Source organism: Balaenoptera ricei, chromosome 1, assembly GCF_028023285.1.
Source record: "Balaenoptera ricei isolate mBalRic1 chromosome 1, mBalRic1.hap2, whole genome shotgun sequence".
NCBI lineage: Eukaryota > Metazoa > Chordata > Mammalia > Artiodactyla > Balaenopteridae > Balaenoptera > Balaenoptera ricei.
This window is the reverse complement of record NC_082639.1, coordinates 44,992,541-45,005,472: the sequence shown is the minus strand read 5'-3', so window position 1 is coordinate 45,005,472 and position 12,932 is coordinate 44,992,541. Positions and strand designations below refer to the sequence as shown.

Genomic DNA, 12,932 nt, shown 5'->3' with positions numbered 1-12,932 from the left:
GACTAAGGAGACGTGTTTAGGGAGAGTTTGGCCCAGTCCCCCACCTGGTAAATGTGATAGCTGCTGTTACAGTCATGGTCTCCCTCCTGCCCCCATCTGCCCGTTCATTCATTCACTCAGACGGCACTAGGTACCCGAGGCTGGACCAGACCCTCACAGCCTTCACAGGGCACAGTCCAGGCCAGTGCCATCCAGCCTCACCTCCGAGGACTCTCCACATGTGTCCCTCCCCTTATTGCCTCCACCTACCTCCGAGGACCCTCGAAGCACAAGGCCTTGAGAAGACCCTCGTGGAAAACCCGTGAGGTTCAGAGGACAGTAAGTGCAGGGGAGCAGGGTGCACCCTGCACCTCCCGGGGTGCAGGGTGAGGCATGGACCTCAGCTCCCGGCTGGCTGGCCTTTCAAGCTGGCCAAACACAGAATTATTTGACATCTTGGAGAAGGATCTGGCACCGTGCAGCTCTCCCATCCAAATCACTGTTGTAAAGTAGGTTAAAAGTTTGTACGAAAATGAAAAGTTGATCCCCGAACGGCCTGCCAGACTGTTGAAACCCAATATATTTTACCCTTAAACCAGAAATGTGTTTGTTTAGAAGCAAGTCACTGGCAAAGGCCAAAACTGGAGGCATTTCCTCTCCTGCCCCCACCCGTGTGCCCTGTTCCCCCAAACCTCCTCCTTGCCCTTTGTGTCCAGATCCTTAGCCAGAGCATGAGAAAAGGGCCTCCCTCCTCCTTGGCCCATGTCAGCCACAGGGAGGAAACTTGACATTCCTCAGGGACCGCTGTGTGCCAGGTCCCGTGCTGGGCATGTCCTTTTATTTACTTCTAGCAGCCGTTTGTGGTGGCCCCATTTTAGAGAGGAGAAAAATGAGGGCAGAGGTGGGACATGACTTGCCCAAGCTCGTGGCGGTCGGTGGCGAGACCCTGGCACAAACTTCTGTCTGCGAGACCTCGCGGCCTTCGGCTGTGGCACAATGTCCCACACCTCACATGTGACACAGGGCCCTTGATCATCCCCCAGGGCCCAGAGGGAGAGAACAGACATGCCCGGCACCAGCTGGCTCCGTGCCGGGGCTGCCCTGAATGAACTCGCTCTGCCCTTTCACAGGTGCGAGAAAGGCTCAGAGACGGCAGCTTGCTGAGTGGCGTGAGCCCAGCCCTGCAGATTCTGATGCCAGACCCAGTGCCCTCTCCTTCCCCCAGCCAGAGTTTGAAGGGTCCTTGGGCTTGGTCTGGAAGGGAAGAGGGAGTCCCCTCCCCAGCTCCCGGGACGGCTCCTCTCAGTCTTTCATCTCCTGCCCTTGGTTCTGTGAGCTGCATGCAGCGGTAATGGATTGCAGTGGACTTTTTTCAATTAGGTTCTGATTTTCCCCTGCCTGTTACTATAAAACTCCAGATGGTCTAGGGCTTCATGGTTCCCGGGGTATTTTCCCCCGTTATTTGAATCTTCTTTTGTAACACGCCCCACATGTGGGAACTGGGCCTTTCAAGACTCTGTGCCTCAGCCGGGCTCGCCCTTCTCTGCTGTGTCGCCTTGGCTTTCCTCTTTGTGTGGTGGCCTCTCCTCTTGGAGGCACCGGGAGGAAGGAGGGTGTCCCCTTTGCCCAGCATCAGCTCTGCATCCAGGGCTGGGCCTGATTTTGCCTGGGAAGGAACCCAGGAGGTGAGCCCAGTTGGAAATCACGGTCATAGTTCCCGAGTACCAGTCTGTTTTTGGTGCTTTCTGTAGGGGTCCCTGAGGCGGTAGCCAGAGCAGTTAGGGACACATATATACAGCCTTGCACATCAGCCAGACCTCAGATCCAGTCCCAGCTCTGCCACTTACTGGCTGTGTGACATCACTTAGGGCCAGTGATGTCACTTTTCTGAGCCTCAGTTTCCTCATCTGCAGAGTGGCGCTAGAAAGGAGCCTCACCAGAAGAGCATGTTGTCACAATTAAACGAAGTACCACGCAAAACACACATGGCTCCCGACTCCTGATAGGTGACTGAGAGGGTGTCACCCAGTCACTAAGGTCATTCTGAATTCACCCCAGTTTCATCTTAGTACATATTTTAATGTTTATGCCTTCTAAGTAAATAAGAAAAACCTAGCACTCACTCTTACATTTTTCTAGACTGTTAGATATCTCTTCTCTTCCTTCTCCCCTCTTCGTGTACGCCTTACCCACAGTAGTGACCCTCTCTGTTGCCCATGGCATGTGAGCCTTGGCTTCTGGCCGGATAAATCTGTTGTGTTTGGTTATGTGAACTGATGTGTTGCAAATTCATCCCGAATAAGAGGTGCCTGGGTAATCCTCTGGATGCACACAGGTGGCATCAGGGCTCTGGCCACAGGATGCTGCATATACCCTGTGGTTCACAGAGAGCACCCACCCACCGTGTGCCCAGGTGTGCCCAAGTGGATGCCCCCATTTACAGATAAGGCACCTGAGCTCTGACAAGTGAAATGAACTTGCCCAGGTCATCCAGTTCAGAAGAATGGATTTGAACCCAGGCCAATTTGATGCTGAAACGCAGTGGGGGGGGGGGTGGAGAGGGCAGACATCCCCAAGCCGTTACCAGGGCCAGGTCGCACCAGCCAGAATGCTGGGGTGAGGGTTTGTACTTGCCGAGGCACTGGGGAACCATGCAGGGTGTGAGCGGGGGTGGCGGGGAAAGGGGGCTCAGACACACCTATAGGCTTCTGTCTTTGTTCTAGATACTGGATATCATGTGGGAATGAATTGGGAGGGGAGGGTGGAGGCAGAATGGCTGGTACAGTCACCTTGGTAAGCAGTGCTGGGGTGTGGACCAGAGTAGTGGGCGGATGTGAAAGATGTTTAAGAGGTTTCATTTCCCTGGCTTAGCAGATGGTTGGATGCAGGGGCCAGGGAGGAAGGAACAGGTTTCTGGCTCAAGTGTCCAGGTGGAAGGTGGGAGGTCAGTGGCCGGGGAGTCCAACCAGCAGAAGTGGCACCAGAGTTCCCCAAGTGAATAGCCCTGTGCTGCACCGTTGGCTGGGCCATGTGAATGGTTGCACAGGGCAGTTTCTGTGGACAAACAGAGTGGAGGGCATAGGCAGAATTGGAGGGGTGGTGTATATTCTGGAAACAGCTAAGAATCTGAAGGGAAGGAGATCTAGAAGTAGAAATGGGAGTTTCTGAGGGTCCCTTCATTCAAACCCATGGGGTGGTGATTCATTCTGGAGCAGGTGAGTTTGGGGATGTTTTGATCCCAAGACTCCACACTTGGGGCACACGAGTGACTTTCAGAGCTGTAGGGTTTGTCTGACATTGCTACCTTGTGTTGAAGATGGATGGGTCACTTCTTTCTAGAAGAGACGGCAGTTCTGACTGCAGCCGAGCCCAGGCTCGGTGCCCTCTGGCACAGTGGGGGCAATTACACCTCCTTGCCCCCTTGCAGTGGGAGCAGGGCTGTTCCAGGAGGTGTGCTCTGCAGGCTATACACCTGGACATGGACAACAGAGAGGAGGGGCCTGTGCAGGGCAAAATCTGCCCTAGAACCTCCGGAGACTGGAGTGTTGGGGGAGGAATGTCAGGAAGGCCCCACCCTAGCGTGTACCCCGTGGGGTGCAGACCCTGCAGAAGCATCATTACACCCTTGGGTCACCATAGCATTGCCTTAAGGCCCATCCTCCACCCCCCTCAAGCAAACTGAGACCCAAAGCCTGGATGTGCCCGTCGACTCCATTTCTGTTCCAATAAGACCCATGTTTCCATTCTGGCAGCATCTGTACCCCCATGACACAGCAGTGGTGGGGCAGGTCTCCCTGCTGCCCCCCAGGCCCCACACAGTCTGTGCATGGGGCCCCTTCAAGCCACTCCCTTCCCAAAAGGCAGCCTCACTCTCTTTGGATGTGCCCAAAGGGTACTCCACGGGCTTGGCATGGAAAGAGTTTTAGGGCCACACCAATCAATGGCAAACACGTCAACCAGGGCCTCCTGTTCTTTACTTCTGGGGTCAGTAAAACCTGCCCCACAGGGGTGTCCTCCCTCAGGGCAAGACACCACCACCACCACCATGATAACAGTGACAACATTGATGTCCTGTGTGACATGCAGATATGCACATTGCCCCACTGCCACAACTCTGTGAGCTGCTTCCTCGCATCTTCATTTTACAGAGAAAGAAACTGAGCCACAGAGAGGGCACTGACTTGCCAAGATTACAGAGCCGTCTGCTTTCCAAGTTTGAACCCTTCACCCCAGGCTCTGACACACCAGACCGTGGAGGGCATTGAATGCCAGCCTGAGGGGGTTGACCGGATGTCAGAAGGCACAACGAGCCCTGGAGGGTCCTGAGCAGGGGTGACCTGGTTAGATTTACAATTTAAAAATAGACTCATAAAGCAGTAGAGCTGGAGGGGTCTTGGGGGCTGTCTGGTGAAGCTGCCAGCTGTAAGGCAGCAGCGGAGGACTCATGAGAAACTCAGGTGCCCCAGCTCTAGGCTTCCAGACCAGGCCCTTCCACCACTGTGTGAGCCCTGCCAGGTCCTGGCTCCCCAGGGTACAGATGGGGGGCTTGGTGGGGGAGCAGACCTGTCCAGGGCACCTGTTCCTTGGAGGTGGAGCCAGGACAGCACTAGGATAACTCCCCATCACAGGAGGTGCTGGGGCACCTGCCCCTCCAGACTGTTGCCCAGTCCCCAGCCTGCTCCAGGCCCCAGGAGCAGGCTGACACCCCTTTGATATGCCTGAGCCCACGGGCTGGAGAGCCCAGGGTGTGTTGAGAAGGTTAGTCTGGATGTCAGGCTGGAGGAGGAAGATGGGGAGTGAGGTGAGGGGTTAAGGAGTGAGAAGTAGAAACAGGACTTTGGGGGGACTTGAGAGCCCACCATGCCCAGCGGGACATCACACACACACACACATACACACGCACCCTTCCAACTCTGCAGAGGGCCAGCAGACCCGGGAGTTGCCACCCCAGGCAGAATGCCACTCCACTACTTACCTGCTCTGTGATCCTAAATAATAGCTACAATGACGGTATTGAGCAAGAACCTGGTTCCAAGATAAGCACTTACTGTGCAGTCCTCACAGCCACCCTCTGAGGTTGGTAGAACTCACCCAGTTTTACGATGAGGAAACAGGCTCAAAGAACTGAAGGGACTCACTTCGGATCACTCACAAGTGGAGCAGACAAGACACAAGCCGTGGTCGTCCCACACCAGGGTCCATGTCTGTAACTGTTGTGCTGATTCCCCCGAGCCTTGGCTCCTGACAGTGGGAGAGATATTTGCCCCGAGGGCTATGGAGAGGATACTCGATCACACTGGGGACATTACCAGGCCTAGCAGAGTGAGCGCACAGGTGCTGAACCCACGAGCATTCCGTCCTCTTCTCTCTGCCTCTGTTAGCCCATCTCTGGGGTTGTTAAAGGGGGAGGGTCGCGGGGACCTTGGCAAGCAGCTGCAGGCAGAGCCCATCTCCCCTCAAGGCCCTGGCATGCCTGGGATGCTGGCTCTGATGGGGGCATTGCTCTGCCAGGTGTACCTGCAACAGCCTCGTCCCAGACCTGTCCTGATGGGGCAGTTGCTACCCCACCTGCTGCTACCTCTGGTTCTACCTTGAGGGATGGGTCTCCCATCATGGTGCCCTGGCCAGCCTGGGACTCAGCTCTGGGAAGTTCCAATGGGGTAGGTGTGGGCAGGATGAGCTGGGCATACACAGGCATGGCATGGGCACAGCGCACATGCGCAGGTGTGGGGTACCTTGATGAACACGAGGGAGGCGTGTGCACCCCTAGGCTCCAGAACCCCTATTCTTACCCACCATTGGATCACATTTCTAACTCACCCTTTGCCCCATAAGTGAGATGCTAGCCCTGCCCGCAGGGAACTCCCAAACCCTTAGCCTGGAGGCATGGAGAAAGGGCAAAGGGTGTGCAGTGAAAACCTCAACACAGCTCAGGGTGTGACCGAGGAGGAGCAGGAGGTTGGCAGAGGCTTCTCCAAGGAGGTGGTGCTTGGGCACCATGAGTAGATGTCTGCTAAGTGAGTGAAGGAAGGCAAGGCGTTCCATTCCAAGGGAACAGCTCCAGCAGGCCTGGGGGCATTCAAGTTCCCGACACGTTCGGGGTCTGATCACTCCTGTGTGGCTACAGCATAACGTGTGGGGTGTATGCAGATGGGAGAGGCGTCCAGCCGTGTTGGAAGACCGCGAACACCAAGCTGCAGATCGTGAAAAGTGTATGAATTGAATTGTCAGCGAATTGGAAGGGAAGGTGTCCCAGGAGGGGCACAGCCCGAACAAAGGCATGGGGGTGGGGGCAACGGTGCTGAGACGGACGGCTGGCCAGATAGGCGCACAGACCGGGTGGGGAGACGATATATGGATCTCCAGAGTCGGGCGGACCCTGCAAAGTCAGGAGCGGCACGCGGCCCGTGAGGGGTTATTGCCCCTCCGCCCCACATGTCCACCTTCCCGGCTCGGGCCAGAGAGGAACAGAGGGACCGGCTGGGAGCCCAGAGGCAGCCTGCTCCTCAGCCGCTGCCCCACCTCACTGTGGGCGAACCTGGCACCGGCCTTGCAGGAGAGCAAGGGGGGCGTGGCTTGTGGCCTGTTTACTCCCCACACAGGATTTCCTTCTGGTTTCGATGCACGGAAGAGGCATAACATCTGGAAATAGGAAGCGGAACAGCTTCTAAAACCCAGCTGCGGGCAGCTTGCCTGGGACCAGCCCCAGCAGAGCACGGCCCGCAGCTGTGGCCGGGTCTTCAAGGGAGAGGCTCCAGGAGAGCCCGCCCCAGACCGTTGTCTCTGGGTCCTTGTTCCGACGTCTGCCCTGGCCTGAGGGACGGAACCAATGGCTCATGAGAGGAAACCCGGCCTCCCCGATCTCTTCTTCCTCAAGGGTCACCTCCCCCTGCCCCCCTGCCCTGGGAAGGCAGCGGGCACAGAGTAGCCACCTGGGCTTTGGCCCAGATGTGGCCTGCATCTTGTCCCAACACTGTGATCACCCCTGGCAGCCTCTGTCTCTGAGGTGGGGACATTGAGGCCGCACACTTCACGGCTGTCATGTGGTTAAACACCCGGCACCACACCTGGACGGATGGAGCAGGGGTGGGCCGGTGTAGCTCCTCCTCCCGCCCACAGCGAGCACCGTGGGAATGGCGGCCAGACAGTGGGGAGAAGGAGCCAGTCACACCAGGACTAGGGCGTGCTCTGGCGGGCAGTGTTTGAAGGATTTTGAAGGCTGAAGGGGGTTGGATGCACTGTTACGAGATAGGACATTCTTTGCTGAGTACCTTTCTAGAACAAAGGCTTGAAATTGCCTGGAGGACCCCTGCTGTTTCAAGCTTCTGGTGGGGAGTCAAGAGGGGCTGGAACGTGTGTCGGGCTGAGTGTTTGAATGCCAGGCCCGCAGGACTTAAGGCGGAAGCAACAGGGTCCCTTTCCTACACCAGAGGCTCCTGGGGTAGCTGTGTAGAGAGTAGGGAGGGAGAAGTTTGAAGTTAGAGGATTCTGGGGAGAGAGATGGGAGCTGGGCAGAGGCTGCTGGGATCGGCACTGTATTTGTTGCTCTCTGCTCATCCCCACCCTGACCAGGGGCATCACATGTCTGTGCTGTACCTACTGAATGCCCACTGCCTGGCATGGGGCCTAGTGCATACTTGGTGGATGTTAAACAGATAAACGGCCAAATGATAAATCAGAGACACTGAGTTTACAAATGTGGTCATCGTTCTGACAGCAGTCAGCATTGATGCTGTGTTCCAGGTGGGCAAAGCCCTTTGACAGTCAGTGTCCTACCCCTTGGGACCTTCATATCAGCCCGGAGTGGTGGCCACACAGTCTTAAGTTTGTAGGCAAGGAAATAAGGCACAGGGAGGTCAAGGGCACTGCCCAAAGCCTCACTGAGACAGAGCCCGACTCACATCCAGGCCTTGGGTTCTAAATCCAGGGCTGTCTGCAGTAGATGTGTACCTACATCCTGTCCATTCAGGGCAGTGCTGCCATTAGAGCAGCACGTCATTTCCAGATGCCGATGGAGGGCAAACCTGTCCAGATCCAGAGTTGGAAAGACCACTTTTTTCTCAAGCCCTAGTGGCCATTTGTAAGTCAAGGGTGTATTTTTTTCTGGACCCACCAGGGCTTCCCAGATAGAGTTTGGGTCCTGAGCACTTCATGGGGAGCTGAACTGGGGCAGCTGGAGGCCTCGGGCAGGGTCAGGGGGTTGGGGGGCAGAGGATGCTGGGGCCCACTTCCAGGCTGGGCGGTGGGCCTCCCGGGGGCTGCAGAGCACCCCTCACCAGCCTTTCCTGCAGTTTGAGGGCTGCAGCAAGGCCTTCTCGAGGCTGGAGAACCTCAAGATCCACCTGCGGAGCCACACGGGCGAGAAGCCATACCTGTGCCAGCACCCGGGTTGTCAGAAGGCCTTCAGCAACTCCAGCGACCGCGCCAAGCACCAGCGCACCCACCTCGACACGGTAGGCCCGAGGGCAGAGGCCGAGGGTGGGGTTGGAGGACGCGCACTCTGCCCCCACTTGCCTATGCAGGGCAGCAGGCGGCTCCAGGCAGAAACCCTGCCTTCATCCTTGAGCCCTGTTGACATTTTGAGCAGGACGATTCTTTGCGGGGAGAGGGAAGTACTGTCATTATAGGATGTTTAGCAGTATCCCTGGCCTCTATCCATTAGACAGGAGCGATCTCCCACTTCCCAGTTATGACAACCAAAAATGTCCTTCAACGTTGCCAAAAATCCCGGGGTGGAGGAATTAAACTCTCCCCTAGTTGAGAACCACTGCTTTAGCCCAGGGGTACCGGCCCAGGCACTAGTGTGGGCCGCACTGAGAGGGTGGGCTCACGTCCTGCATCCTATCCCCAGGCCTGTCAGTCACCCCCAGAGCAGGTCCTCCCTGCTCTTCCCACCCACCCCCTCCATGGAGACAGGCCAGAGGCTCTCCAGGGCCATTCTGTATCTCCCGGGCACGGTGGGTGAGGAGTTGAGGTGAGCAGGGCCTAAGACTCTAGGCCCCTGGAATAGTGGCCTGGGCCCCAGATGCCCGTGTGTCCACCTCCTTTCCCTTGTTTGTGCCAGTGTGATAACGCGCAGCTCCACCATGACATCGGTCCAAGCATTCTCTCCTGTGCATACAGACCTCAGCGGTTAGCAGAGCACTTCCTAGGACATCGTCTCCCACGATCTCACAGTGACCCTGCCAGTCAGGGGGTCACTAGCCCATTTGACAGATGAGGGAAGCGGGGCTCTGGGCATTTCACTACTCAGCTGGAAGGTGGCAGAGCTGACTCAGAACTGGGCCTCACCCCAGTCTCATAGGGCCTATGTGATGGGATGCACCCAGCCTGGGAGGCCCCCAGCCCCCATGTGCAGCAGGAGACGGGTCCGTAGCCAGATTCCACGTCTGGGCCACTGGCCTGTGTCTCTGCATTTTGTGCAAATGTTTGGGGAACTCTGCTGGTCGGGGACTGGGAGACCTGAGTGGCCGTCCAGCCCAGCCTGTCCAGTATACAGACATACAGATGAGGAAACAGAGGCCCAGGAGGGTGACTGACCCCTCCAGGGTAAGTTGGAAGCCACATAACAATAGAGGTCAGAGCTAGAGGCCCTCTGGGGTGTTATAGCTGGGAAAACCAAGACCCAAAACAGATGGGGGAAGTGGGTAGCAGAAAATAGCAGGGAAGTCAGGTTTTGGGGCCAGGCCAGGCCCTGGGCAGAATATTCTACACATCTCCCCTCTCCCCTAATATCATACACACTGTCCCCCAGTTTAATCCTAGTGACAAACCACAAGGTGTAGGGGCCTATCCCCATCTTGTAAACAAAGAAACAAAGTCAGAGATGAAGTCATTGACTGTCACACAGCTGGTAAGTGGCAGAGCTGGGATGCCACCCAGTCTGCCTGACCCCAAGTCCGGTGCCCCTTGCTGGAAAAGGGGAGAAGAGCTGAGGGGAGAGGGTGGGAAGGGAGAGCCCTCCCCCGCAACCTGAGCCCAACCGCTGTCCCCACCCCTCCCCTCTCAGGCTCACTGTCACGGGGGTTGGGGACATGAAATGAGGAGGTATGCTAACAAATCCCTCTGCCTTCATTACCTCCTCACATGCCCAGCCCTTGGGGCCCTTGGCACCTGTCCCGGCCCTGAGAGGCATGGCTTGTGCCCCAGCACCCTGGTTACATCTCCCAGAGGCCACAAGGCAGCCTCAACAGCACAAGGCCTCTCTGTACCCTCCTCCCCCCGGGCGACGTCCCTCCAGCACCTCGGGGTCACCTACCCTGACTCACCCCCTTCCTCCCTTCCCCTTACTGCACTTCCTGGACCCAGCCCCAAAGCAACACGCCTCTGGCCCCAACTTGGTGTGTGAACAGAGCTCCAAGGGCTGGGTTGGGTCAGGCCCAGAATGAGCCCGCAGGGTTGTCTCAGGCCTGCATCTCCCCAGAAGGTCCTGGTCAAGCCCGGGAGGTGCAGCCACCAAGCGCAGCCCCCGCGTTCTCCAGCCCCATGGAGACATGCAGGCGGACCCCCCCGTGGCTAGTTTGCTTTCCCAGCACCCAAGCCTCAGGCCCATTGGGTCAGCCCCATGTAGGCTGGCTGGGCCTTGTTTTCCAGAGAGGACCCAGTCGTGTCCCCAGCTCCCCTCTGACACCAGAGAACATGGGATTCTCTCCATGGGCAGGAAAGCAGTGGGACAGACTGGAGAGAACCAGCCTGGGTTCTAACCCTGGCCCTCCACCTGGTCCCGGAGGTCCGAGGACTGCCACCCATCCTCTCTGGCCTCAGTTTCCTCAAACACCTACCTCACGTGAGAGGGGTAGGGGATCAACTGAGGTGACAGATGTGGAGCCCAGACACAGGATCTGCACGGCAAACTTGAGTCCCTCCTTTCCTGGCCTATGACTCACTGACTGAATGCTGACTGAATCCTGCCACGCCCCAGACACTCCATGCAGGGTTCATGTCCCGACCGCCACAGACCATCCTGCCCTGGCCTCCATTTCCTTATAGGGAAGAAGGGGGTGATAATCTCTCCTTTGCCCACTTCCCTGGACCCTTCAGGGCTGCAGAAGAGAGGGGGCACCCTAGCAGAGTGTCATGGGCACTCCACTCACTGTGAGGTCTTGGGCAAAGCATCAGCCTCGATATCCTCATCGGCAGAGCGGGGATGCTTCTCCCGGGGTGGGTGTGAGACAGAAAGGAGATCGTGGGTGGCCAGCCCCGCCCGCAGGGCCTGCACTCTGGGGACTCAGTAGGTGAGGGCGCTGTGAGGTGCTCCATGCTCACAGCACGGCCGTGAGCGTCCTGCTGTTAACGAGGCTTCGGAGCTGGTGTGGGGACTCCAGGCCCGGGCCTTGGCTTCTGCTTGGGACAGCCACAGGGTTTCCTGAGGGCTCATGAGGGAGCTGGGCCAGAGGAATGTTCTACACACGTCAGGCCCTGGAAAAACAAACACAGAGATGGGCCTTGTGCCCTCTTTCCAGGCGAGGGTGCCTGCACACACGGAGCTCTGTTTGTTTGCTTTTTGACAAAAGCGTGTGGATTTGTATCAGCGTCCCCAGGGGACCGGGCCTGGGGCAGGGCAGGGTAGGGCCCATGAGAGAAAGTGTGTGTCTATGTGTGTGTGTGTGTGTGTGTGTGTGTGTGCACGCGCACGCACGCGCGCATATGTTGGGGTAGGGAGCAGGCCTGTGTGAGAGGGACCCTGTAGCGTGTTGGTCTGTGTCTGTGTCTCCGTGTGGTTGTGTGGGGACAGGTCTGAGGCCTGCCTTCCACCCTCCCGCCCATACCTTCCTTTCAGCAAGGCAAGCCTCTCACTGCTCTGTCTCTCTCTTTTTGCTCTCCTCCGTTTCTTTAACCTGGCAACTCTCCGTGGCAGCACCAAGGTATGGCCGTCTCTCTCTGCTTCCCCCTCCCCGCGAGGTCCAGCAGGGCTGACTCACCTTGAGGTTTGGGGGGCAGTTCCCGTGGGCGTGTCTGACGGGGACATAGGCATCACCTCCAAACGTCCCCTCCCCATGACATCCCCTGCAGTCGCTGGAGGCCAGAAGGCCCCGAGAAATCGGAGCCACTAGATGTGTTCAAAAAGGGCGCCTTAGGGACTTCAAGTAGCAGCTGGAGTCCCCAAGCAAGGTCTTGTGGAGGCCCCTACAGAGAGCTCAGAATTCAGTTAGAGCCAGAGGGTCCCTGCCCTGGGTCAGACCCTGGGGCCTGAGATGAATCAGAAGGGAGCCTCTCCTGAGGAAAACTCACCACTGAACAGACCCAGCAGCGCAGGTGGACAGCGCTGCCCGTGGCAGCTCGGGAGGTGGCAGTGGGAAGAAGACTCGAGGAGAGGTTGGAGAGGAGGTGACGAGGGCTGGGCGGTGGGTGTGCAGGGGCAGGAGGAGGGGTGAGGACTCAAGCAGGGCCCAAGTCACAAAGGGCCATCAGTGCCCGGACGTGGACTGTATCCAAGGACACCAGGGAGCCAAGGGGGGTTAGAAGGTGAGAGCATGGCCAGGCCTGTGAGAAAGGCCCTCTGGCTGTGAGTGTGAGGGGAGGTTGGAGGCGCAGAGAGCAGGGTGGGGTCTGGACAGGAAAGAGGGGAGGTGATGGGCATCGATTCATTCTAGAGGAGGGATGGGGCTCTGAGGGGAAGGTACGCAAAGGGCACAGATGGAGGCACAGCCTCCCCAGGGCTGTGTCTGAGATCCAGTTCCCTCTGGTCTCCCGTGATTGTTGGGTCAAGGACCTGTGACTCTGGACCCACGGCAAGTTTTGGTCAGTGGCTCCCAGCCCGGGCCCTGCCGTGGTGCAGCTCGGCTCCATGTTTGCGCCCGCCTTGCCCTGTGCTGTCCCCCCCCATCTCCCTGCCCTCCTCCTCCTCCTCCTCTCCAAGGCAGCGCCTCACTTTACTCGTTGTCTACTTGCTGCTTCTCTGCAGCCATGAGCCCCAAAGGGTATATTTTCTCAGAGCTAGCGTTAGAGCTGAA

At 57.6% G+C, this 12,932-nt stretch overlaps 1 protein-coding gene across 3 annotated transcripts in view; it reads left to right on the top strand.

Annotated features, from left to right (window-relative positions):
* Positions 1-12,932, top strand: part of GLIS1 (GLIS family zinc finger 1) — a 226,475-nt gene that overhangs the window by 195,164 nt on the left and 18,379 nt on the right. For all 3 annotated transcript variants that reach the window (XM_059898590.1, XM_059898598.1, XM_059898606.1), the window contains one exon: positions 8,271-8,432. In XM_059898590.1, coding sequence (XP_059754573.1) covers positions 8,271-8,432 — 162 coding nt within the window. The remainder of the gene's footprint in view (positions 1-8,270; positions 8,433-12,932) is intronic.